This window comes from Piliocolobus tephrosceles, chromosome 2 (assembly GCF_002776525.5).
Source record: "Piliocolobus tephrosceles isolate RC106 chromosome 2, ASM277652v3, whole genome shotgun sequence".
NCBI lineage: Eukaryota > Metazoa > Chordata > Mammalia > Primates > Cercopithecidae > Piliocolobus > Piliocolobus tephrosceles.
In genome coordinates this window covers 81,589,758-81,616,477 of record NC_045435.1, presented here as the reverse complement: position 1 = coordinate 81,616,477, position 26,720 = coordinate 81,589,758, and the positions used below count along the sequence as shown (strand labels likewise).

The following is a 26,720-nucleotide window of genomic DNA, read 5'->3' as shown; positions in this document are numbered from 1 at the left end:
CATGATATTGGCTCACTGCAACCTCTGCCTCCCAGGTTCAAGCAATTCCTCTGCCTCCCAGGTTCAAGCAATTCTCTGCCTCAGAATCCTGGGTACCTGGGATTACAGGCGCCCATCACCACGCCTGTCTAATTTTTTGTATTCTTAGTAGAGATGGGGTTTCACTGTCTTGGCCAGGCTGATCTTGAACTCCTGACCTCATGATCCACCTGCCTTGGCCTCCCAAAGTGCTGGGATTACAGGTGTGAGCCACTGCGCCCAGCCCAGATTCTGGGTGTCTTAAAGAATCAGTGGTTCTCTTTTCATAATGTCTCATCTGATTTACAGATGTGCACAGCTGTGTTTTTCCACCTCTTAGAACTACTACTTTTCTGTCAAGGCAAATGTGATCAGACCTACTTATTGATAACAGCCAGCCTTTGCCTCAGTTGGGTAGGTAACTAAATGGCATCAGCTGGCATTTAAATACCTTCTTTTTAGTTTTTGAGATGGAGTCTCACTCTGTCGTCCAGGCATTGCACAATGGCACGATCTCAGCTTGCTGCAATGGTCACCTCCTGGGCTGAAGCAGTTCGCCTGCCTCAGCCTCCTAGAGTAGCTGGAATTACAGGAGTGCCCCACCACCATGCCCAGCTAATTTTTGTATTTTTAGTGGAGACGAATTTTCCCCACGTTGGCCAAGTTGGTCTCAAACTGCCAGCCTCAGGTGATCCACCCGCCTTGGCCTCCCAAAGTGCTGGGATTACAGGCGTGAGTCACCGCGCCTGGCCCCTAAGATATGTTTTTGTTGGTAAGGTCCATACTCTGGAAACGGCTTTTTGTCGTCCAGGACCTCATGCCTGCAATTTATGCCGACGGCCACTAGATGGTGGCAGTGTCTTTTCATAGAGTGGAGGTTGAGGTTCCTCACAGGTGTTGAAAGGAAGACGGCAGAAACACAGCTGCGTACTCACAAGTTATACACACACATATAAAATATTTATGTATTATAGTATTATACATTTATATTATTTACTAACATAATCAATATGTTGATCAATGTTAATAAAGCAAAACACTAATGTAAGAGGAGCAAAATATAGAAGAAATATTATATTTGATGAGAGTTAGTGGATTAGCTTTTGTTCTTGACTTGGAGCCAGTCCTGTATCTGAGCCGAATTCACCATTTGTGCACAACCTTCCCTTTAAGCCCAAGCCTCCAGGGCTGAGCAGATCTGGCAGGAGGCTCCGCTGAAAACCACCTGGCAGTCCTCAAATGGGCTGCCAAGAGTGCTGTCCTTGGCTTGCTCAGATGCCTTCCAGGTCCAGCTTGCCTGCTTTCTCTGCAGCTTGGCATTCACCCTCAGAGGCTTCCAGCTGCAGGAGAAATAGAGGCTTCTACATCCAGCCCTGGCAAGCTTTCTCTGAATAGAGATATTAAGAAGGCAACCCAAACAGCTGTCCTTCAAAGGTGGAGGCTGCCCAGGCAGCAAGCACATAGCCACAACTGCTACCCACCATGGGGATCCACTGGGGAAGCAGCCAAACTTCTACTCATTGTGAAGGCTTGACATAAAATTCTAGTGACAATAGTCTTTTGTACCATCATAAAGAGTGGTCATTACCATCAGTATTCGGGTACTTTGCAGGTACCTAAATTTCTTCCCTTGTGGGAAAGACACGCAACCACCCATCTTGGGAATGTTGGTACCCTTTTCCCTTTGACCTTTTTGGCCTTAGAAATTTCTCCTTTGTGTGGATTGTACATGGCACTTGGGACCACCTCAGTGGGTATCTAGAGCTGCCTAGGTCATTTATGGCCCAAATTGGCACTTCTAAGAGTCACAAATCCATTTCATGCTCATTGGAGCTAAAAGAGAAAACTTACTGGCTCAAGCAACAAAATAATGGAAAAGGGCATTGGTGGAAGTGATCTTGGGAATGAAGGCATTCAGGGATGGGTACCCTCCCGCCCTTTCCCTCTTTTTTTTCCTCCCTCCCTCTTTCTCTCTCTCTTCTCCATCATACACACAGCACGCACGCGCGCGTGCGCGCACACACACACACACATTCATCTCTCCTCCTCTCTGTGGGTTTGTTTTTTTCAGTCTCATCGCCTCTCTGTGTGGCAAGGGGACATGGCTGTCAAGCCCTTGTTCTTATAGCCATTCACAAAGGAGAGTAGGGAGTCTTTCCCATTTGCTGCAGGTCGGAAAAAGAAAAAAATCTCAGGTAGCCTAGCCTGAACTGTATGCCTAATTAATAAACTTACCAGTGCAGCTCAGGCAGAGTGTGTGTGTGCACACTTGTGTGCATGCAATGCTCTGGTTAACACAGCTTGGGTTGGCTGTCCATCCCCACACTCAGGATGGGAGAGCTTGACTGCTAAGAAACCTTGTGGTTGGAGGGGATGAAGACGACTTTCCTAAAGGAAGCAGGTGACACCTACAGAAGAAGGAAAAGAAAGGTGCCAGGCAGTTTACAAGATGTCTACCCCTGCATTGTTCCATTTACCAATATCCTTAAGTATAAAGCAATGGAACGAAATCACCCTGCGGCAGACTACTTTCTCCTGCTTTTGTTAGACTGGCTTTCAGGAAGCATTCTGAATCTGTCATATAAACCCTGACAGATATTGATAAACACCAGGCATTTTCACTTTAGTTCATGCTAGACCTGGAAAAGAGAGCCTCTCTGCTTGCCGAATGAGAGCCAGCATGCCATGCCCAGCCAGTTCTTCCTCTGCCATGTTAGCTTTTCTTTCTCCCCTGGCGGACTCTAGGCTCCTTGGGGATAAGACTCATGCCTTATTCCTAGTTGTCTTTCCAGCACATGGCATGGAACCTGGCACATAGCTGATGCTCAAGGAGTGTTTATTAAGGAAATCAATGAGTAAGTTGACTAGGCCAGCACAAAATGGATGGATTCACAAGTCTTGTGTTGTTATGCTCTCTAGGGTCATGCCCTAGGGCTAGCCGTGTTGCCAACTGATGCCATCAGTGGGAAACTAATCAAGCATTAAGGAGTAGGCCTGGCATGGCCGCGTGGACCTTGCACATGAGTTTGAATGCATATTCATATGAGCCTACATGCATGATTAACTTGGGAAGCTGACAGGAAGCAGTCAATCTGTTGAGCAAGTTTGGGTTTTATAAACCAGATGTTCAGTATTATTATTCATCATTTCCTTTGATACTCAAACGGTCCCCATTATGTAGCATGGAAAATGAAGGATATGGAATAATATACACTTATTATACAACAGAGCACCGCAGCCACAGATTTCGGAGGCCTGCTCAAAGCCTGGGCAAGTGTAAGTGCACAGCAGTTCATTTTGAGATTCCCATTTGGACTTGAGTTAATGGGATTTTGCCCAAATGGACCATGGTGACCCCCATCTCCTGCTCCTATCCCTTGGAAAATGAATGTTGACTCTACGTCTGCATTTTTCTTGGAAGCCAGATGTATGAATCATAAGCAGTGCTCTTGCCTCAGTAGCAGCTACAGGTTGGGGGGCCACAGAAAAGCAGGGACCCCCTAGTGTGTTGGGAGACAGAGGGTTTCTGGCCATAGTTGGCTGCATAACTTCTGCTTGGTGGTCGGGGAAAAAGAAAAAAAAACTTGCCATTGACTGCTATTTCCTATGGCAAGAGTATAGAATGCCTTTCAATCATAAAGTGCTTACAGTATAAATGAACTTGCAAATTGATGTGTTTCTCCAGGAAATGTTTAAGATTCACAGAGTCCAGACCTGTGGGGACTGGGAATGATGGAGCTGGTGGGTGCAGAAGAGAGTCTTAATTTTCTGCAAATGGTATTTCTGTGTTCCTGCCAGCCCTTGTTGCCATGATGATGAACTGGTATATATAGGAAAGCCTACGGGTGAGGGTTCTGGCCAAGCCAATTCAAATTGGGGCCAGAACTGCCCCTAGGAGAGGTCCATGAGATCATTGGCCCATATGTGAACTGTTGCCAGACTGAACTCACTGCATTTCCTTTGTTTACCTGGGGCTGGTTACAAATGAATGGTTTCAGTACAAATGCAATATTATGGGTTTCTTGTTTAAAGTAATGATGCAGTAATTACATTTTGAATTAGCTCCTGAGTGAAGTTGATACTATATTCTGGATTAATATTTTGAAGTTAGTTTCTCATAATCTTGTCTTTGTGCCAGGACAATTACTAGTGATTTATAACTGATTTTTACTGGTTGGAGGAAAAAGGCTTCATTTCTCATTATTGTCAATGATATGTTTTGATTTCATCCATGATACATGTTGGCACTGCTTGAAATTTGATTTGAGTTGCAAAGTGGAAGTTGTCCAGGGTTATGGATCAGCTCAAATCAGTTTTCTTTATAGCATTAACAATTAATCAAGGAGTCAGAATATGGGAATACTTCTAATTCTAAGAGAACTATTTACCATGGGCTGGTTCTGCCTTTGAAAATGTCCTTGCAGGCTTCCAGTGGTGGCCATAGTATGCTTTGAGTATTTTAAGCAAGATGTTAGAACCATGTTCCCCAAAACTGTTATAGACTGTATATACTGGTTGACTTGGTTCATGGCAACACTAACAGTCAGCATGACCTCATAGTTAATATTTTTTGGTTGTTATATTGACGAATTAAATTTTGTTTACATATTCTTCCACCCAAATTAGGATGCCCAAAATAATCACTTACATGATTAGTAGGTATATTATTAGTCATGGTTCTCTAGAGATATCCTATAGAGCTAGAGATAGGCTATACAGATAGGGTGGGGAAGAATTTAGTTTAAGGAATTGGGTTACACAGTTGTGGGGCTGGCAAGTGTGAAATCTGTAAGGCAGGCAGGCTGGCATGTTGGAAATTCCAACAAGAGTTTATGTTGCACTCTTGAGTTTGAAGGCAGTCTACAGGGAGAATTCCTTCTTTTGAGGGGGGCCTTGTCTTTTATTTTAAGGCCATCAATGGATTGGATGAGACCCACCCACATTATGGAAGATAACCTTCTTTACTCAAAGTCTACTGATTAAAATGTTAGTCACATCTAAAAAACACCTTCCCAGCAACATCTAGACTGATAGTTGCTCAAACCACTGAGCATGATGGCCTAGCCAAGCTGACACATAAAATTAACCATGTCACCATGAGTTCCCAATCCTAGATAGACCAGGAGAGTCTTGCTTCGTTTTACTTGTCATGGAGGAATATAGGCCTATCTTGATATCAATGTAAAACTAATAAAAACATGGCCACCTCCACCCCTGTTGGAAGTTTTTTCCCAACACCTGCCAGCTTCTCTTAGCTGTCATGATTATTGATGGAAATGAAGTGGAAAAGATTGTCCTATACCAATGCTTCTTGCATTTTTAATATACACACGAATCATTAAAATAATTATTCACATTCAGAGTGTTTGGTATGGGGCCTGAGACTATTTCTAACAAGCATTTAGGTGCTCCAGGTGCTGCCGTCCTGGGTACTGCATTGTAAGTAGTGACATCCCACAGCTCTAATAATCTATTAGAGGAACAAGGCAAAAGAAAGACTGAGTTTAATGACCTTTACTCAAGTGACCAGCCAGTCAATGGGGGCTTCAGATGCTTAGATTTTAGGATCTTCTCTTTATAATGCCTCTTCCCAAGGAGACTGAGGGAGCAACACCTGATTATACTGTGGAACTAAAGCTATGGAAGAGAAGTGTCCAAACATCAGAAAACACACTAGGTTGAAGATAGTGGATTCTGGTTCACAGATTGCTTCACTTGGGGGCTTGAACAGCCTGTGAAGCCAGAAGGACTTGCCTGGTCAATTTTGGTGCCTGTCAGCGGTGCCTCCAGCCTTAATCTCATTTTGGACTCTGCTACTTACTAGCTGTGTGACCTTGGAGGCAGGGAAAAGAAGCTGGCATCCTTTGAGCACTTCCATATGCCAGGTACCATGCGGAGCAGTTTTCTATTTTGTCTTCATGGCAACAGTGCTGGGGAATAGTGGGCATTATTTCATATGAGCACGTGGAGACTTCACTAGTGCAGTTAGGAAAGATTCAGAGCTGAGATTCAGAACCAGATTTGTCTTGGGCCAAAGCCTACCATGTCCCAAGACTCTGTTTCCCTATTTGTTTGGGACAGAGTAGGGGTTCCTGCCTATCTCCCAACACTGTGTGAAAAGCAGGTGCAATGGTGTGTCTTCATGTGTCTGTAACCCAGTTCAGAGGTTTAAAGACACGGATCACATGCTGTATTTCAAGGGCCACTCTTGTTATTTATTTATTTATTTATTTATTTATTTATTTTATTATTATTATTTTTTAATTCTTTTTGAGATGGATTCTTGCTCTGTTGCCCAGGCTGGAGTGCAGTGGCGCTATCTCGGCTCACCATAAGCTCCGCCTCCCAGGTTCACACCATTCTCCTGCCTCAGCCTCCTTAGTAGCTGGGACTACAGGCGCCTGCCACCACACCTGGCTAATTTTTTGTATTTTTAGTAGAGACGGGGTTTCACCATGTTAGCCAGGATGGTCTCCATCTCCTGACCTCATGATCCTCCTGCCTTGGCCTCCCAAAGTGCTGGGATTACAGGCATGAGCCACCACACCTGTCCTCAAGGGCCATTCTTATAAGAGAAATGATAGCCTTCTTCATCATGATTTTAGAAGTCAGATGATAAAGTTATTATTTAATTTTGTTTTTGTTTTATTTGTTTTCCATCCGGGACTGGCATTCAGAGACCCAGAGAGGTAAAAGCCTTGACTGGCTGCCTTGGGGGAAATAAATGCTTCCAGATTCTGTCGTTTTTAGCAGGGGCAACTCACCAGACCCTTTATGCACATGCTTTCTGATCCTCAATATTTAGATTAAGGAGAACCACTCTTATGAAACATAAATGTCTGGGAGGTAAAATAGTAAAATAAACCTGTGCCAATAAAATAAAAAGAATCAGGAAGATCCAAGCAAGGCTCTATTTGAACCAAAGTGGCTGAAAGCAGAGAACAGATCTGCTGGAGTGACTAATGACAGCTGATTTGTTTCCCCAGCGGGGGGCTGGTACTGTCCTCTGCAAATCCAGGAGATACGTTGTGCTCCCTGCTCCACTGAAGGCTTGGGTGGGCATTGGTCCATCTCAACAGCCCCTAGTCTGGAAAGGACATGATTGTCAAGGGGGCAGCCTCCAGAACTGTGGTTTCCAGACCATTCCCTGGTAACTGGCTTTTCTCTTCCATCCAGCTGACTGATGATCAGGGCCCCGTCCTGATGACCACTGTAGCCATGCCTGTGTTTAGTAAGCAGAACGAAACCGTGAGTACAGTGGCTGAGCTTCCTGCTTGATGCTAGGAGGGTGGTTTTCTCAGACCCCCTCTGACTCCAGCTCTGGTGACTTTTGATTTTTAAGCATAGGATGTATATCATTTTTCCTTATTGTTTGATCTTGCTGTTAGAATCACCAAATCAAAAACAGATGAGGGGAACCCAGGCTGGCGTCATTTTAGAGTTTGCAGCACCTTTCCAAAGTTTAAGTGTTAGAGGACCAGAGGAGAAAAAGCCCCAGAGACCATCCTGGATTATGGTGCACTGACCACTCTCATTTATAGTTACCAGCCTTTTATTAGTTTCCTAGGGCTGTTGGGAACGAAGTGCCACAAACTGGGTGGCTTAAAAAATAGAAATTTCTCCTCTCACAATTCTAGAAGCTGGAAATCTGAAATCAAGATATCGGCAGGGCCATGCTCCCTCCGAAGGTTCTAGGGGAGAATTTCTCCTTGCCTCTTTCAGCTTCTCGGGGCCCCAGGCATTGCTTGGCTTGTGGCAGTGTCACTCCAATCTCTACCTCTGTTTTCATGTGACCTGTTCCTCTTGTGTGTTTCTCTGTGTCCTTCCCTCTTGGAAGGAAATCAGTCATGGGATTTAGGGTCCACCCTAAATCCAGGATGATTTCATCTCAAGATCCTTAATGATTACATATGCAAAGATGCTATTTCCAAATAGCATTATATTCTCAGGTTCGGTGTGGACATGAATTTGGGGGGACACTGTTCAACCCACCATAAAACCTTAAAAAAAACAATGGCCTTTCTGACATTGGAAAGTTTTAGCAAATCACAATGGTTACATGCCTTGGAAAATGGGACTCTGGAGGCCTATTCCTTCACCCTGGTCCTCAGTTGGCAAAAGTGTGAGGGTTATTATATATTTCTCTGGCTGTTTAGTCTCTCTGGCCTGGGCATCAGATGGCAGTGTAAATGGAGAAAGCGGTTAACATGCTGTCTTTCCAGTAAAAAGCTTTCATAAGAGAAACTGGGGAATGTTTAGAGCCCTTAGCTGCTGAAACTCTTGTGTTTCTTCAAATCAGTGTTTAATTTTCAAGACAAGAGAGGGAAGCTATTATAGTGTCTTGGTAGGAGTATGAGTTGGGGACTGTGGTAGTTAACAGTTGGCCTGAGAAGCTCTCATTTTACCCAGTAACATTTTAGGTAGAGGGTGGGGGATAGAAGAGACCGTTCTTGGAGATATGGGTTAATCCTCAATCTCTATCAGTTTGGGGAAGGCACCAGGCAGACGGTATATGACTTTTCATGAGATTCTGTTTCTTTTGCCAAGTTAGCTTACTGTTATTATAATTCAATGTTTATTTTCGACAGAGATCGAAGGGCATTCTCCTGGGAGTGGTTGGCACAGATGTCCCAGTGAAAGAACTTCTGAAGACCATCCCCAAATACAAGGTAATATATGACCTAATCACTGAAATCAAAGCAACAGAGACACCCAGAGCCTTGTTTTCACAAAATTCAGGCTTGAAACTCTACTTTGGAGCGATGTTTTTGCTCACCACTATTACAACCTGTTAGCTTGTCTTATTACCATCTGCACAGTTACTTAAAAGGTTTTTTATTTTTTTTAATTTACAATGACTTGCTGTTTTTCTTGTTTATCTCCTCTAACCTCAGTTTAAAGAATCAATGTGATATCGTAAGTTTTGACATGATCATTGAATTTTTCTGATACACACACGATACTGACATGGCCGGTTTGCCTTTTAAAAAGAAAGTCCAGAGAGTTCTTAGACCCCATCCAGAAAACTCTCCTATTTCCTGGTGGGCACTCTTTGGAAAAACAAATCAAAAAGTGGGAGGGGGATGCCCTTGAGGCACAACCCAGGCACACAGCACTGCCCAAGAGTGCTCTGAATGTAGGTGTGAGCATGTGCATGCCAGAGGCATCAGAGAGCAGCCTCCACCAGATCTGGTTGATTCCTGCACAGGGGCAAACACCACATCCACCCACTCATCCCCCAGCACCAAGCAGACCGGCTAGCTGGTCTCCATTTCTGGCCCACTCAGATTAACAAGGGTTCTCTTTGTCTCCATCTAAAGGGAGCCCAGGAATCAGGAATTATTGGCTGCCAGGGGCTTCTTTCTTAGCACCACCCTCCCTGATGTACTGGGGCCTGATTCACCACAGCTGTCTAGGGGGACCTGGGCTTTCCTGGGCCTCAGGTGGAGGCAGGCAGCGGTTAGAGCTTGACTCTGCAGGTTCCTGGCTCCATCATTGATGAGTTGGGTGTGGACAAGTCCCTCCTATCCCTCATTCCCCATCTGTCGATGGTGACCACCAGCTTCATCCACCAGGGCTTTTATAATTGGAGTCAAGTTCCCAGAGGCATGAAAGGACATTCCATTGATCCAAACCCATAATAAATGTTGGAAACTGTAGTTCCTGAGAAATTGAAAGTCAAGGATGGAGATAAGGGCAGACTTTGAGGCCCCTAAAGATAGTGGACTTTACTTTTGATGAAATCGCGAGACCTAGGTGTCCAGAACTGCTGGCTCAGTTTCAGAAAAGGCATCCCACTTGTAGAGAACATTTCCAAACAATTCTTGAGCCTCTTATTTCACATGAGGAGATTCAGAAACCTGAGCACCAGGCCACTACTTGATACATGTCCAGTAAATCAAGAAAGAAGGAACATGACAAGGAACCAGTAACAATTATCCTTTGTGTCAGTTTCTCCAAGCTTCCTCTACCAGACAATGTGCAGAGCCCTTTATGGCATTATCTCGCTTACTAATTAGACATTACAGTCACCCCCATTTTATAATTAAAGAAACTGAGGCACAGAAAGCTTAAATATCTTGCCAAATCTCACACCTTGCAAGCAGGAAAACCATGACTTTTTTTTCCCTTTTTTTTTTTTTTTTTTTTTTTGAGATGAGTCTCGCTCTGTGGCCCAGGCTGGAGTGCAGTGGCACCATCTCAGCTCACTGCAACCTCTGCCTCCTGGGTTCAAGCGATTCTTCTGCCTCAGCTTCCTGAGTAGCTGGGATTACAGGTGCACGCCACCATGCCTGGCTGAGTTTTGTCCCTTTAGTAGAGATGGGGTTTCACCATGTTGGTCAGGCTGGTCTTGAACTCCTGACTTCGTGATCCACCTGCCTCAGCCTCCCAAAGTGCTGGCATTACAGGCGTGAGCCACCGAGCCTGGCCAAGAACCATGATTTTAACCTCTGTAACCATAGCGCTACCAAGAACAATAAGAGCAATGACAATTGTAATAATAATAATTAAAATAAAATAATAATAATAACTAAAATACACTAAAACATTTATTGAACTTCTTACTATGTGGTTGGTGTCGTCCAAAGTACCTTACATGCATTATTCCTATTGAATTCTTACTACATTCCCATGAAGTGGGGACCCTTTGACCTCATTTTTACTTAAGGATGCTTGAAATAACTTTCTTAACATCATTCTGCTAGTAACAGATGAAGGAAACAAAGCATAACAAGGGAATAGAGGAAGAAGATCAGCTATAGAAAATTAACCAGCAGTGCTTGAAATGCAGGCCATGTGTGTTTTGTGCTTTTCCAAGGGTCAAGCTGGGCACCAGAGATACAGATACAGCATAAGTTAACCTAGGGCACCCTTCCCTCTGGTTCTCATACAGAGCCTTGTGAAAGGGGTGTGTGTCAGCCAAGAACAGCCATGGCCAAATGGGCCTCTCTCATTCAGGAGAGGAGAGCTCCAGGGAACGGAGTTCAGGTCGCACATTGGCCTCCTGATTAACACCTTGTAAAGATGAGTCAGCTCTTGGCTCTTGGGGTTTTCCCAGTAGATAGAATTCTTTCTTTCTCCCTTAGCTTCATAGATTTTCCCACAAGCAATCAGACTTCCTGTAATTTTTATTAAGAATTCCAGACACCCCAGCAATAATTTCCAGACACCACGACCTCTGTTAACATAACGACCCATTTTATAATTGGGTTCACTTCATTAGCCCAGTCTCTCCAGTTGGAAGGGAAGTGCCTCCTTTCCCCAGGCTGTTGGACCATGCGGCTCCTGGCCTCCAGGAGGACATGCCTCTGGTCCAGGGCCCCTTTGGCAAGCCCAAGTACTGGAAGGCCTTGTGTCCGATCTGTTCTCCATTACTCCGTGGGACTGTGCATTAGAATGGACGGCAAGACTGGTTCTATTTTCAATGAAACCAAAATTAGCGATTTCATCAGTGTATTGATTTGTGGCCAAAAACTAATGCTGGATGTTGTCATATAAGCTTTTAATTATTTGAGAGACTCATCCACAGAATGTGTTGTATTCTGAGATGTGGTCAGAGCTGTTCTTCCTACGTCTACATTAGGATATAGCTATATGCCATCAACCAACACACAAAACATTCCGATGTTATTTTCTCATAATGCTTACCTGGGGAGGATTTTAACCAGTTTCTGAATATCAGGAAGACTTTCTCAGGCACAGGCTTAAGAAGAACTGGCTGTGCATCTGCTGGAGCAAATCGGCTTCTCCTTTCGAGCTCATTTTTAATATCTAGTTGGAATTTTCAAGATTAGCTAGGTAATATTTGAATAAAATGATAAATGTCTTAAAGACACAAACTAACTGAATGCCTGCCGCGTGCCTGACTTTGTGCTAGGGACTGTAGAAGTCAAAGGGTAAGTGAGGTGGCCCCTTTCCCACAAAGAGCTCATTCTGATGGAGGAAGTACTACCTCCAGTTATTTCTCTTTTCTTTTCTCTTTCTTTCTTTTCTTGAGACAGGGTCTGGCTCTATCACCCAGGCTGGAGTACCTATGGCGCAATCTGGGCTCACTGCAACCTCTGCCTTCCAGGTTCAAGCAATTCTCCTGCCTCAGCCTCCAGAGTATCTGGGATTACAGGCACCCACCATCATGCCTGGCTAATTTTTGTATTTTGTATTTTTTAGTAGAGATGGGGTTTCACCATATTGGCCAGGCTGGTCTTGAACCCCTAACCTCAAGTGATCCACCCACCTCAGCCTCCCAAAGTGCTGAGATTACAGGCGTGAGCCACCACGCCTGACCACCTCCAGTTCTTTCTAGGACAAATCAGAGTAAGGAAAGAGAACTACCTAGGGTTGAGAGGCAGAAAAGTGAGTGTACCCCTCTTTTTTTTTTTTTTGAGCCTCATTCTGTTCCCCAGGCTGGAGTGCAATGGTGCAATCTCAGCTCACTGCAACCTCCGCCTCATGGGTTCAAGCGATTCTCCTGCCTCAGCTTCCCAACTAGCTGGGATTACAGGTGCCCACTACCACGCCTGGCTAATTTTTGTATTTTTAGTAGAGACGGAGTTTCACCATGTTGGTCAGGCTGGTCTCGAACTCCTGACCTCAGGTGATCCACCTGCCTTGCCCTCTCAAACTGCTGGGATTACAGGCATGAGCCACTGTGCTTGGCCAAGTATAGCATTTTTAGGTGCTAGGGTAAACATAGTGATGATGGTGTGGAAAGGACAAAGCAAAGTGCAGGTCAGGAGAGCCTTTTTACAAGAGATGAGCTGAGGATGAGCTTATAACTTGGGTGATGATTAGCCACAGGGAGAGAGAAGGAGGGGTTCCTTGGGTAGCTGACACTGTGTGAGTAAAGGTCTGGCTGGGAGAAAAAATTGCAGGGGGATTGTTGCTGCCGTATGCCTTGAGTGGCAGTGAGTGAAGGGAGGCAGGGTTGGGTACTCAGGCAGGGGCCAGATCCCAGGGAGACCTGATGGACAAGCCTGGGGATCTGTCTTACACATGGAAGAGGTTGTTAGTGACTGTTACAAAGGAAAGCAACATGGTCAGAGTTACCTTTGACTTGGATCAACCTGGAGGATGGTTTTGTTGGGGTCAAACTCTGAGGCAGGAAGAGCAGTGAAGACCATTGTGGAAATTTATTGAATTAATATAATAGTGAGACAGTTGGGTAGCAGGATGGAATTGGAGCAAACCTGGAGAAAACCGTTAGTAGGATTTCATACTACTGATGCTGTAGTTTTTAACTGGGGAGTCTGTGTGGGTGGTGGTGCCGCCTACTGAGAGAGAGAGGAGGAAGAGCAGCTTTACAGAACTCCGCTGTGACTGGATGAGTCTGAGGTGTCAGAGGGATGGCCAAGAAGAGATGACCACTACTCTGTTGGATACTTGGTTTGCCACTGAAGGGAGAGACCGAGGCCAGAGTGTGGATCTGGGGAACAACAGCACAGATGTGGTCACTGCAGCTTATTGAGAGAGAGGAGAACTAAGGCAGACAGTGGGTCCTGGGGACAGAATCTTAGGGAAAATGAGTACTTGAGGAATGGGCAAAGGACAAAGATCCTGTGAAGAGGAGGAAGGCCAGGAGTGTGGGACCTGCAAACTGAGGGAATAGTGTTGAGGAAGAGGAAGCAATGGGCTAAGAAAAGTAGGAAGATTTGAGGGAGAAAATCCTGTAGGGTTTGGCAATGAAGAGGCTCCTGGCAATCGTAGAGAAGGGGATTTCCATGGCATATTTGGTGGTGGAGGGAGGGCAAAAGCAGAGTGCAGTGGGTTGAGGCATGAAGGGGCAATGAGGAAACAGAGATGGCAGTTGGTTAATGAATGCAGGACATTGGGATGGGAAGATGAGTTCAGCTTCTGCATTCTGGGGGAGGAAGCAGAGAATTTATCTAAGCTATGTAGAATCTGTACTAAATGCAGTTTCTTTTATTGTTTCCCTACTTCCACCTTTTTCTCTTTCTTCTTTCCCTACTCATCTTCTCTCTGTCCCAACCACCCCGCCATATATTTTTAACCACATGGTAGGACCTTTGCCCTCATGGAACTTACATTCTGGTAGGGGAGGCAGGCATGAAATAATCAAGTCTTGATTACTTATACTCAACCCCACAAATAATAGATTATTGTAATTTTGATGAGTACTATAAAAGAAGAGTACAGGCATTAAGAAGAATCCTGCCTTCTTTTGAGTATTGCTTCTCACAAACAAAACAAGAACCAAAGTAATGTATGTTAGAAGGTGCTGAATACATGAGCTGACTATAAAATATTATTTGTTTTGTTTGAGTTTGAATTCCCAATCAAATACCATTTTTGTCTTGAATGGAAAAAGCCAAACTCTCAGAGTGTTTTTTTTTTTTTTTTTTTGACCCCTTCAGTCCATCTTAAACTGAAACATAATAATGGTAATTAATGCAGTGTTGACTGTCTGACATTTTTCCAAGAGACAAGATGAAAGAGATGATATACATCTCAAAGGATAGGAAATCTCTGGTTTATCTTTCACAGCATAATGAAATATACTTTTATCATTAGAGTCAAGTAGAATCTTATTAAGACTTGCTGTGCAAGGTAACTCCAGGAGAAGATGTCTGTTGCCCTTGACTACCACGTGCGTATTTGCTTTATGTAATGCAATGGAAACTTTTAATTGCCAGTGTTAAATTCTCTGAAGTTAATTTCCCATCACCTTGATGTTGAGCTAACAAGCAGACAGGGTCATTCCTGGTTTGTAAACTCTGTTGTCTGGATCATTTAATAGTATCATATTCAAGAATGTGAGTGGCAGAGAATTTAAAGAAAATTAACAGTGGGGCTCAGAACTGTGAAATAACTCCTCAGAAAAAAAAAATAGAGAATTTCTTTTTTCTTCTCCCCTTTCGCTGCACTGGCAAAACTGGGTTACATTTTCTTTCTTCAGAGAGACAGATCAGTATGGGTTTTATGCCAAAGGCCGTTTTAATACATGAATGATTTGTAGGTAAATTTATTGTAGCCAATGGGTGCAGTCAACTGTGTAATAGAAATATTGTCAAAAAGCCGGGATTATTATTTAAATAAGTGCAGTGTTAAATTTGATTACATACTTTTTAAAGCTAATAAAACATTTCATTGCTCACAAACTATTTCCCATAGTCCCATTTAGTCAGAAAACATAAATTAAGTGAGGCTCTGCATAGAAAATTACCCAGGCTTTGTGTTGATGGAAGCATGCATGGAAAAGCTAGGCAACCACACAATTTGAAGACGAAAGGATATGAAAAGTGTTGCCAGGCTCCTGTGTAGGTTGGGGCATGGGGACATTTTGTATTTGAATCATTATGGAAAATGACAGCCTAGGGGAGCGCCAATTTGAGGTGGCCCCTGTGGGTATGGAATTATAGGAAGTCTAGAAGTGAGGCAGCGTGGGGACCCCTCTTTCCTTATTACAGGCAGAGAGAAGACACCTCCATTGGTAAGGTTCTGTGCACTTAGACATAGGGTCTTTCCAGAAACATTAGCCACTTTCTTGTTAAAAAAAAAAAAAAAAAAAGTAATTGTTTTTGTTTTAAATAAATCAAAATAAAGCACTTGGATGCCAATGTGGGGATGTGCCATTTTAAATTGTGCTATTTGTTGAGCTTATCCTGTGACAGGTCTTCATTTCCACCAAATGTCAAGGATCAGTGCCTTGCATTCATTTTAATGAAATATTGTGCTGATAAGGGTTATGAATGCCAAGTTTAAGCTGTAAATTACTAAATGCCGGGCTGCTTTATGCTTTGTGAATTCACCAGGGAGCGAGCTAATGAAGGTTTCTTTCTTGCTTCCTCTTACAGTTAGGGATTCACGGTTATGCCTTTGCAATCACAAATAATGGATATATCCTGACGCATCCAGAACTCAGGCTGCTGGTAAGAGAAATTATGTACTTCTGCATTTCTGCTTTTATGATTTTGAAAGATTTCCTTCAATTCAACAAGGATGACACTTTGCTACAGTTTTCACTTTTCAAAAACCGTTCAATTCATAGCATTGTAAAGATCGTTATAGAGTTTGTAAACTGGTATTTTGACACATAATATATAAATAACGTTGGATAAATATATTTACCATGATGCTTTTGTATATAAAGCCATATATGTCTATATGCATTTATTTATTTAGCTATCTCACATCTGCCAACATATGGAAAAAATGTTTAACTCTAGACAGCATGAAACCTATCATAATGAGTCTCTTTATGTAATACATAGTCACTCATACTCCAGCTCTAGACCCACTTACTGGAAGTCTAATTTGACACAATAAATTAGACCCAAGATCCCTGGAAATTTATTACAATGGGATTTGCCCCCAAATTACATTGCTTAAGCCTAGTGCTTCGTGGATAGAAGCTATTCAACAGCTTTTTTGTTAAATCAAAGCAGCTGAGATGTTTCTCTATTTCCTGCCTATGTCATATCCAGTAGCATTGCTTGGTAAACTGATGTGTAAACCACTTTCTTTCTCATAGTATCATTTGTACTGTCTCTGAAGTGAGTAGGGTTAGGCCAAAGCCAAAACAGCCCATGGTAGCATCAACCCACATCCATGGGCAAGGCTGCCCTTGGAGCATTGGCCATGAGTGTGCCACATGTTTGCCACTCCTGAACTAATTGCAGTGTGTTGAAAAAAGGACATTCCTTTGGGTTTGTGTGTGCTTATCAAATTTTTAAAAAAGATACAGAATTATAAAGAGTAATGCAGTGAACACTGTTTTTTAAAGTTAAGAAAGTGTAGATCGTTTTCTTTAGCAATCAGCAAACACACACGCACCTGTGTGCACACACACAAATGCATACATACCCATCCACCCCACCCATCTTTTCCCATTCATCAGAATGAGAAAGTAGCGGCATTGCCTGCTATGCAAATGTTTGTTGGCAAAGCATTGTGGGGACCAGTTCACTTCTCACTTGCATCATTGTTTAGAAACAGTTCATGTGAGAGCTCCATCATCATCCAACTTTACTCTAATCGCCTTGATATTAATGGAGTCATGACCACATCATGTGGATGCCATATGCATGCTTTAAGATGGGCCTTATGGTAATATTCAATTTCAACAATCTTTTTATCAGAAGAGGACTGAATTAACTAGTTGGCTAATTCCAAATGTAACTCAGAATTATTGAAAAGTCTGATTGAAAAAGTGGCTGTCTTTTTAAAGACATTTAAGTCCAAAGACATATTGAAGTTTAAAACTCTTTGCACATTACCCATCTCCAGGTTGCCCAGTTAGCATCATTTGTTGGAAGTAGGAAGAGTTACAAGTTTGTGTGACTGAGTTTGGGCTCCTAATGTGTATTTATTCCAAACTGGAAAGGAACAGAGTCAATGAAACAATCAAACGCAAATCTTCTACCAGTAAATGGATTAATTTCCTGTTTATCATTTCCTATCATTTAAAGGAAAAATGAAATGGAATCAGATGTCAGAAGTCACCAAGGTAGCATCCTTCTCTCTGTGGCAATGGAAATGATTAGCTGCCCGCCACACAGTCAACTCACAGTGTGAACTGGTCCCCACAGTACTTTGCCAACAAACATTTGCCTAGCAGTCTTTTATATCTCCTGGCCCTGCAGCAAATGGTGTTTGTGAATAGTCCATCTGATGCACGCTCCAGAGCTGTGGCCACTGAGAGGGCAGCTGAAAGGCTCTTGGAAAAGCAGACCAACCCCGTCAATGCTGTTCACCTCCTAAGAGTACAGATACTTGTAAACACATGCCATTGCTGTTCTTCTGTTGACACATCGAAAGTGGTAGTGGTTGCTAGGGTGAAAAGTGGTGGTGGTTGCTAGGATTTCAGCCACGGCATACATGGGGTGGCCCAAACAAATGCCCCATATTCTATTTATGAGAACCCAAACCATATGAACCATGTTGCAGTTGATCTGTGACAAAAACATAAGGAATGATCAGACCAGTTGGTCATCTGTCCCATTCATCTATCTCTCACCCTGAGGCTATCAGATACTTAGAAGAAGTTTAGGGTGATACCAACCATTAAGCATTACACGAATTAGCCCATCTGAATGTGGTCAATAAGTGTATGTTGACTCTGACTTGAGTTCTGCATTTTCCTTCTGAGCAGAAGACGCAGCAAAGTGGGAGGGACTCAATTCCAGCATCACACTGTGAAGCTCAACTCCTAGTCCCGCTACATCCACACTGTGTGACTTCGGGCAAGTCACACAGGCCCCCTGAGCTGCACTTTTCTTTTGTAATCCTGCCATAACCATAGTGCATAGATCATAGCTTGTTGTCAGAGTAAATGAGATAATGCAAGCAAAGGACCTGGTGCAGAAAAGCAGGCCCCAGGATATCTCAGAGGCAGTAGTGGTTATTTGGACATCTTGTTTGTGTTTGTTTTCTATTGTTCTGTCCTCAGCTTCTGTAAAGGTTGGAAGAATATGGTGGTAATGGATGCTTAAAGCGGTAACCTAAAGAATACTTTTTGATTATTCAGGTTATTCAGGTTTTTGTGATAGACATTGGGAAGGGATCGTGTACATACACTCTCAGTTTTCTTTTTGTTTCTATGGCAAGCTTGGCCAACTGTGGTCTAGAAGACAAGCAGACATCTTGTACTAGAGGTTCAATGTGAGTCCTACCATGTGAAGAAACCAAGGTTGTTTGTTTGTTTTAAAGGTAACAATAAGAATAATACTAGCAGCCATAGTAGCTAAAGAATGAGAGTCAGCCGGCATGAATATCTGTGGCTCTGGCGTGCACAAGTTCTTTGTTCACCTCTGTTTTGTTCACTTATCCCTGCTTTCCCCTTCTCCTTCCTTAAGCACCAGCCCCCTCAGCACAGAGTAGGGACTCAGTAGCTGAATAAGTGAAGGGATCCTCTAAAACCAGTTTCATTTTTACTTACTTTAGGTTCTTCTGGAGGGTGTAAATGACTTATGAACTTACCCTGGAAATCCAGTGTCTTCATGGGGCATAAATCCACCCTGGCCAGAACTCTCAGGCATGGCTAGGAACAGCCAGCTGCTAGCAGCCTCTCTAACTAGCTCAGGCAGGGAACCTGCATTCAAACTCCCTTTGTCTCCTCCCAAGCCCAACCATCTAATCGAATCCTTATTACAAATGCACAATCCCCTTAGTTCTGGCCAAGGCCACCAGATTAGCACGGTGGGTGTGAGTGTGGGGTTGTGGCCAGCATGGGAAGGACAATGAGCCGATTTAAAATAACTCCTATTCCCTCTCCATCTGCCATAGAGTTTGTTTCGGCCCCTCCAGCCAGAGGAAAGAGGTGGGTTTCTCTGAAGCACGATACCAATATTTTTCTAATTTGTCCTATAAAATCTTTCCCCTGAATTTAATGTTTGGCTTGATTTTATCCAGTATTTTCTTTAATCTTGTGTGATTTGGGTGTGAATCATGAAGTGTCTCCAAGAACAGCTCAGACATAGGGGCCTTACTCAGCAGACTCACTTTGGTTTAACTGGCAAAGCTGCTGAAGCAATGCTTCTCTGCAGTCTCTCGGCTCTCCTTAGTCCTCCAAGGGTTTCTCAACCTCTCTGTCCTCGCTACCAGTTTGTGAATTCCTGATAGATTAACTGATGTTGGTTCAGCAAGCGTTGCCCTTGTGCCTGGTGTGGCTCAGTCCTGTGTTAGACTGAAGACTGATAAAGTAACCTTCAAAGGGGTCAGGGGGCTGCAGCACGAATGGGGACAGACACCTGTTCTCAAGGTGGGGAATGGAATAACAGCGCAGCAAGAGTGATTAAATGCTTTTGATCCTGGGAAATGCTTTTTGAGTTGTGATGATGCCCCTGGAATGTTTGTTTGATCGTTACCACTCGTTAAACATTCAGGTATGGTTAAGACTAGATTTTGTTTTCTTGCTTTTTATAATTCCTTTGTATTTGAGAGCTTTATGAGTTTTTCTTAGAATGTGGAGCCCTGAATAGATCTCCTTTTCTTTTGCCCAACAGCAGATTGGGTTGAGATTTTGGTCATCCATCTGTCTCTACCTTTTAGAATAAAGGGACAACTAAATTGATTTCCTTCCCCCAGAGAGGAGGTCTGGAATGTGGACCTGGTCAGACCGACAGGAGAACACAAAGGAGGTTCCCTTTCAGCAGCCGCAGCAATGGCAGGGTTCCACCGAGGAGCCTTGGGCAGGCAGGATTTAGGACTCATTTCCATGAAGCCTGCATTGAAATTGGCCAAAAGCTGTTTGTTCTGTGTCTGCAAACCCAGGAGATGGGGGAAGGATGCTGTAGAGTTTTCATTCTGGAAGAAAATCTGTCAGTCACATGGGTCACATATGTGGGAGTGGATGAGATGGGAAGTAAAAATGATGGAGAGAAATTCATGTTCATTCCTTCAGAATACACTGGATGTTCACTCTGTTGTAGACTTGAGCAAGCTGCTCAGAGAGGTCACAGTGTGCCCTGCCTCAAATAACTCAAATAGGATAGATAAGATATGTGTATCAGTAACTGTGGACAGTAGAGAAGAGGCGCTTTTGATTTGTTTGTTGTTGGTGGTAGTATATTTTTCCAACATTCACTGATTCCTTTTTATGGGACAGGAACAATTCTAAGTGTTTCACATGTGTTAATGCTTTTGATCACTGACTAATTGAATAGCAAGCCTAGGATACTATGTGCCTTGGAAAGGCCTAGAGGCTTAAGGGAAGGATGAAGGGAGGGGAGGCCCAGGTGGGAGATCCATCTAGCAGCAGCCTGGAGTTGAAGTGAGGATAACTGTGAGTACTGGGCTGAGCAGCTGGGCTTCCCTAAGACAAAGGTAGATGTCCCCATGTTACAGACAGGAAGCTGAGGCACTGAGTCATAAGGTGACGTCTCCCAAATCACATAACTAGAAAGTACCAGAACCCGGACCCTTATCCCCAGTCAGTTTAGATGTACTAAGTTCACTCTGCTGTGTGGGTTCTTCAGGAAATGGGAGGCAGAGTGGTTGGAGGGTGGGAATGACTGGGATGCCTGGTCTCTGCAGCCATATGGACCAATACCAAGATAATCATGGGGTGATGACTGTCAGAATCTGTCTAGACTTAACACTGTCCAGTAGGAATATAATGTGAGCCACAAACAGGAGCTGCCTATATAATTTCAAATTTTCTAGGCGCCACATCTAAAAGAATACAAAAGAAACAAGTGAAATTAAATTTAAGAATGTATTTTATTTGTCCTAGCATATCCACAATATCAACGTTTCAATATATAATCAATATAGACATTATTAATGTGATATTTTACATTCTTTTCATGCTAATCTTTGACATCTGATGTGTATCCTACATGGCACATCTCAATTCAGACAAACCACATTGCAGGTCCTCAAGACCCACCTGTGGCTGTGGCCCCCATAAGGGACAGCACAGGTCTACAGTGTGACCGGACATTTTGGACCCTTCTAGATAAAATGGATTATAGGACCTCCTCTTTCCTTAAAGTGGGTTAGGGCAGGCTCTATTGCCACCACCAGCCTTCACTGTGCCATCCTGGAAGTCTGAGCCAACTTCCAGAGTCAGTGGCCAGTTAGCCTCCTCTGCTGTGGCCACCACCCCTCCCTCCCAGGCTGTAGCCTCTCCAGCATCCAGGAGTGGCAGTGGGAGGTTGCCCAGAATTCAAGGGGCCTTGACTTGATTGCCAGGGCAGATGAGCTCCATAGTTTGGCCTGGAAACTCTGGCTATTCTAGCTGTGTAGGTTCACCCCTAAGCCATCTAGACTTCTGCAGACAAACTGTCATGGAAGCCAGTGGGTGGAAAGCAGTAGCCACACTGGGTGAACCTGAGCACTTAGGTCATGTAAATCAGAATATGTTGATGCCAAAGCCATTTCTGTTGTTCTGGAAAACTCAGATGAACTCTTGAGCAAGTTTAAATTTTACAGATAACTGCATCATCTTCCTAACCCAAGAGTCCTCGCACCCCCTCTGGAATTTGATATTGCTGTTTCCACCACCAGCTCTCCACAGCCTGGGTTCCAGCATGGCAGTAGCCTTTCCCTGTGTCACTCTGGACTGTCCTTGCCCCATTCCAAACATGGATTCTGCTTCTTTGTTCTTGTGGATGCCTGGGCAGTTCACATTTGCTAATGCGCATCGGTTATAGATGGGCCGTCATGGAAGGTTATTAAATCCATGGATTGATACATGGATATGCTAATCAGTGTAAATGTTCTCACACTTCAGTCCTCTTGTATGGAACTAAGTGGACATCCCCCATGGACACATGTGAATATGTGTTAAATGCTAACTAGAAAGTGCATATCAAACATCAGTTTAAATAAGGATTTTAAAAGGTAGGAATACTTCTAGAATCCTTATCTGAGTCCAACTGACTTAGTTCAAGCAGTAGGCCATGGGAAGAGATTCTGTGTATTTCCAAAGAATTTAGATGTGAAATTCAAATGGAATTTTTCTTAACTGTGCAATTCCACAACTGAGGAAATAGCGGGTCCTTTCATCCATTCCTCAGAAACCCCAAGCTCCTTCCTGCTCCAAATTCTTGTGCCCAACTCTTCTTTACCTGAAATCTTGTTCCAGGTACACCTGTTAGTGGCATTTTCTCATTGTCTGCTTCGTAGCTCGATGTCACCTCAGAGAAGCATCCCTACAGCCACCCAGAGGAGCCATACTCCTCCATCACGTCCTCCACTTTAGTTTTCTTGAATCTCTTACCACTCTTGGAAAACGTCTATTGTTTAACTTCTCCCCTGTGGTCCTTTGTGAATAGCTGGGACTTTGCTACTACACAAAGTGGGTAGTCAGTAAATGTTTGGTGAATGATCTGCAGGATGTTTGACCGATGCTGATGATTAGATGTCTGAGTACCAGTTTCTTACAATAAATGAGAAGAGCAGGTGACACGTGTTCATTCACCAAACATTTGTTGAGTCCTTGCTACGTGGAGTGCAGAAACAGAACTGTGGTTAGTTAAGTTCCCTTTTCTGCAAGCATTCATCAGAAGTCCTTGAGTCCAGCACTGTGCTAGCTAATGGAGACAGAAGCAGGTAGGAGGAGTCTCCGCCCACAAGCTCATCACACAAAGCAAGGGTTCCGCAGTGGTAAGAGGGACCAAGAAGAACTATGGGCTCACAGACCAGTGTCTGCTTTTCCTTAGAGGAAGGGTGCCCTGAGATGCAGAAGGGCTTCCCAGAGGAGATGCGGGAGGACTGTACTCAGCAGACACCCTACACTCCCCAGGATCACTGACCTCAGGCTAGACCAGGCATGACTTTCTCTCTCTCTTCTTAGGACCACGCATTCTGCCAGCCACAGCCTATAGGGGTGGGGGGATGGGGAGTTGGGCCTAGCATTATTCACAGAACTTTCGGTGGTCCCCAAATGCGGGGATCTGTTGCCAGCCTCCTGGACCCCCGCTCTCAGGCTGCTGCTGAACTGAAAGAGACTGCCCAGTAGGTGGCGCGCGGGCACCGCCGAGTACCCGGTCCCCACGCACAGCCAGCCCCTGCCAGTGCACGTTCTCAGAACGGAGCCCTGGTGACTGCAACCTAGGCCTGGTCTGAGTCCATTTCGTTTAGTTTCAAAGAAAGAATTAACAGAGGCTTAGTAAGTGTATCTGCTCAGAGGAGGGCGTTCTCTGAGAAAAAATAAACAAGACTGTGTGACCCCACGTAGCGAGCCTGTTCTTTTGGAAATACATCATTTGGTTTAAAAAAAAGAAAGAAAAAGAAAACAGAGCCTTGTGTGCTTTCTTCCCGATGGAATTGGTGAGGGCACCGTCCGCACTGCCTGGTCTGAACACAATTGGACGCGTTGCAGCGTTGAGGGGAAGGCTTACACCTGGTGACCCTGGGGGTGAAGAAGTCAGCGGGTACCTGGGTTTCTGTTGGGTGGGAGCTATGCCCTTTCTGCAAACCTCGAGAAGTCAAACCCACAACTCTTGTGACTAGATGTGTGCTTGGACACTCAAGGATCGATGGGATTTGGAATCAATCCCACAGGTATTTTTTTTTTTTTTTTTTTTTTTACGGACAGTATGCTTATGAATCCCCTCTGGGTGCCAGGCACCACAGCACCCAGGTAACCAGGAATCACGACACTGCCCTCACCACGGATCTCGGGCCAGGCCCTGTGCCAAGAACCCTGGGTGCCTTGCCTGGGTCAGTTCTCATTGCCTCGTGCGTGGAGTGCTCACCACAGAGGGGTTGACTGTACGTGAAGATGCTCTGTATATGATTTAAAAAATTAAATTAACAAATACATATTTGGAGGGCAAAAAAGATATTCCCTGATGCTTAGGCCAAGGAATGTGTCAATCAGAAAGTAATTTCGGGTCAGTCTTCAGAAGAAAACCAAGAAGACAGCTGTAGATAATTACCCACCTCTGTACACCCATAGATCTTCTGGGTCCCTCTTGCCAGCAAGGAACTCCTGCTTTGTAGGACAATGTAATTTCCTCATAAAATTAAACTTATTCAACTGAAAGAATGTCCCTGAATGCTGAAGCTGTGTCCTCAGGTTTTTTGACAAAATGCCAGGTTGGGCTACAGAGCCTCCATCAACCTCTCCAGACAACATCCCCTGGCCCCAGGACACCCACTGGTATGGAACCCAGCAGCAGCCCCTCTGCTCCGGGCTGTGACTCTGGAGTCTGCCGAGTAGGGGGCACTCATAGGAAATGGAGAGAGGGAAGGGGAATCAGGCTGTATGTTCACTCCTGTGTCCTCCGGAACTAGCTGCATCCCATCTAAAGCCACATAAGCCTTCTTCTCTCTGGTCTCTGGCACCTGCTTCTCCCTCTGGCCCTTCATGCAGACGGGTGGGAGTGCCCTGCTGTTTCTAACTTCAGGGTGCTGCATCATTTCCTGTTGTTTCCTACACCCTGTCCAGGCCTTTCCAAGAGCCTCTTTACTAAACCCTCCTTAATTCGCCAGCTCTTGTATACCATGTGCTTCCTGCTGTGGCCCTGAGTGATACGAAGGTGAGAATACATGAAAGGTTTGCTTTTTATAGTCATTACACTGTCAGGAAAGAAAGAGAGAAAGAAGAAAGGAAATAGGGAAGAATGCAAAGAAAAGGAAAGGAGGGAGAGAAGAAGAAAGAAAGAGATGGAAGGAAGGAAAAAGAAAAAAGGAAGAATGAGAGACCCTCTGTCAGTTCCTTTATTGATTCATTCATTCATTATTTATCTACATTGTAGTGGGAGTGGAGAATTTCCATATTCCCTTCCAATAACCCCCGCTTCTGCACAAGTGATTAACAATTGTTATCTGTTGCTGACAACCAGAGCAGCCTGACTGATCCAACCATGAATCCCAAAGTCTGGGAACCACTGCTGGGTGTGGCTCTGACCCCTGCTCTCAAGTAGCTCACAGTCTGACACCACCTCCCGTGGCCCTGTCACCCCTCCTTTGTAAAACTTTAGTCCTCTCAGCCTCCCCTTCACCCTCAGAGGGGTCTGTCCCCATTCTTCAAGTCTTTTCACATGCACCTTTGAGTCTGGGCTCCCCACTACATTGCAGAAATATCTTAACACATCTGTTCCTCTGCGCTGCAAGTAGCATGAAGACACTGATGAAGCTGTGTTTTGTTCAGATTTGTATATCCAGGGCCTGGCGAGGTACTTGGCAAAGGAGGCGGAATGACAAATAAATGACGAGAGAAAACCTATGTATAGGAAATTGAGCACACAATGAAACAATATGTTATCAAGCACCACGGTTGAAAGTACTGACAAGGAGAATTTATGAAAGGACCTGGTGTCTCGCTGTGCACTGGGTAGCTAGGGAAGGCTGGCTTGCAGCCTATAACTTTGAGGCCACAGTCCAGCACACCTGGGAGCAGCAGAAGGCCTTTCAGATAACCTGGATGAGTTACTTGCTCATTTGCGTGTGACTGGAACCCTTCCTCCCTTCCTTTTTCCTTTTTCCTCCCATCTTTCCCTCCCTCACCCGCTCCTGTCTTTCCCTGACATGGCATTTGTCTATTGAACACCTGGCATTTGACAGACACCCTATTAGATGCCAAAGATCTAGTGATAAAATAAAGCAGATAGAATTGTCCCTTTATTTGGTGTTTTCATTCTCATAGAGAAGATAAGGGTTTTTAACGTTCATAAATAAACTGATAAATACAAAATACTACATAATTTGGATAAGCTCACCAAAAGAAACAAAGATCTGAGAAAACAAAAAGTAGGGAGAGGTACCTGCCTTAGTTAGATGGTCAGGGAGACCATTTCTTAAGGATGATGGTTTTTCGGTTTGTTTGTTTTTTGTTTTTGAGACAGAGTTTCGCTTTGTTGCCCAGGCTGGAGTGCAGTGGCACAATCTCGGCTCACTGCATTCTCTGCCTCCCAGGTTCAAGCAATTCTGGTGCCTAAGCCTCCTGAGTAGCTCGGATTACAGGCACCCGCCCCCATGCCTGGATGACTTTTTGTATTTTAGTAGAAACAGGGTTTCATCATGTTGTCCAGGCTGGTCTCGAACTCCTGAGGTCAGGCAAGCCACCTGTCTCGACCTCCCAAAGTGCTCGGATTACAGGCGTGAGCCACCACGCCTGGCCAGGATGATGTATTAAGCTGAGTCCTGGGGGATGAGAAAAACTGTGGAGACTGGTCCAGGTAGAAGAAACCGTATGTGCAAAAACCCTGAGGCATGGGGATGGTGAATATGCTGGGTTCTGGAATCTGTTCATAGATTTAGGCCAGATTTTCAAAGAAGGGTAGGTGACCCAG

At 44.2% G+C, this 26,720-nt stretch overlaps 1 protein-coding gene across 1 annotated transcript in view; it reads left to right on the top strand.

The window, feature by feature from the left end:
• Positions 1 to 26,720, top strand: part of CACNA2D3 (calcium voltage-gated channel auxiliary subunit alpha2delta 3) — a 958,661-nt gene that overhangs the window by 705,887 nt on the left and 226,054 nt on the right. The window contains exons 15-17 of the mRNA XM_023189561.2: positions 7,195 to 7,266; positions 8,607 to 8,687; positions 15,831 to 15,905. Of these exons, the coding sequence (XP_023045329.1) occupies positions 7,195 to 7,266; positions 8,607 to 8,687; positions 15,831 to 15,905 (228 nt within the window). The remainder of the gene's footprint in view (positions 1 to 7,194; positions 7,267 to 8,606; positions 8,688 to 15,830; positions 15,906 to 26,720) is intronic.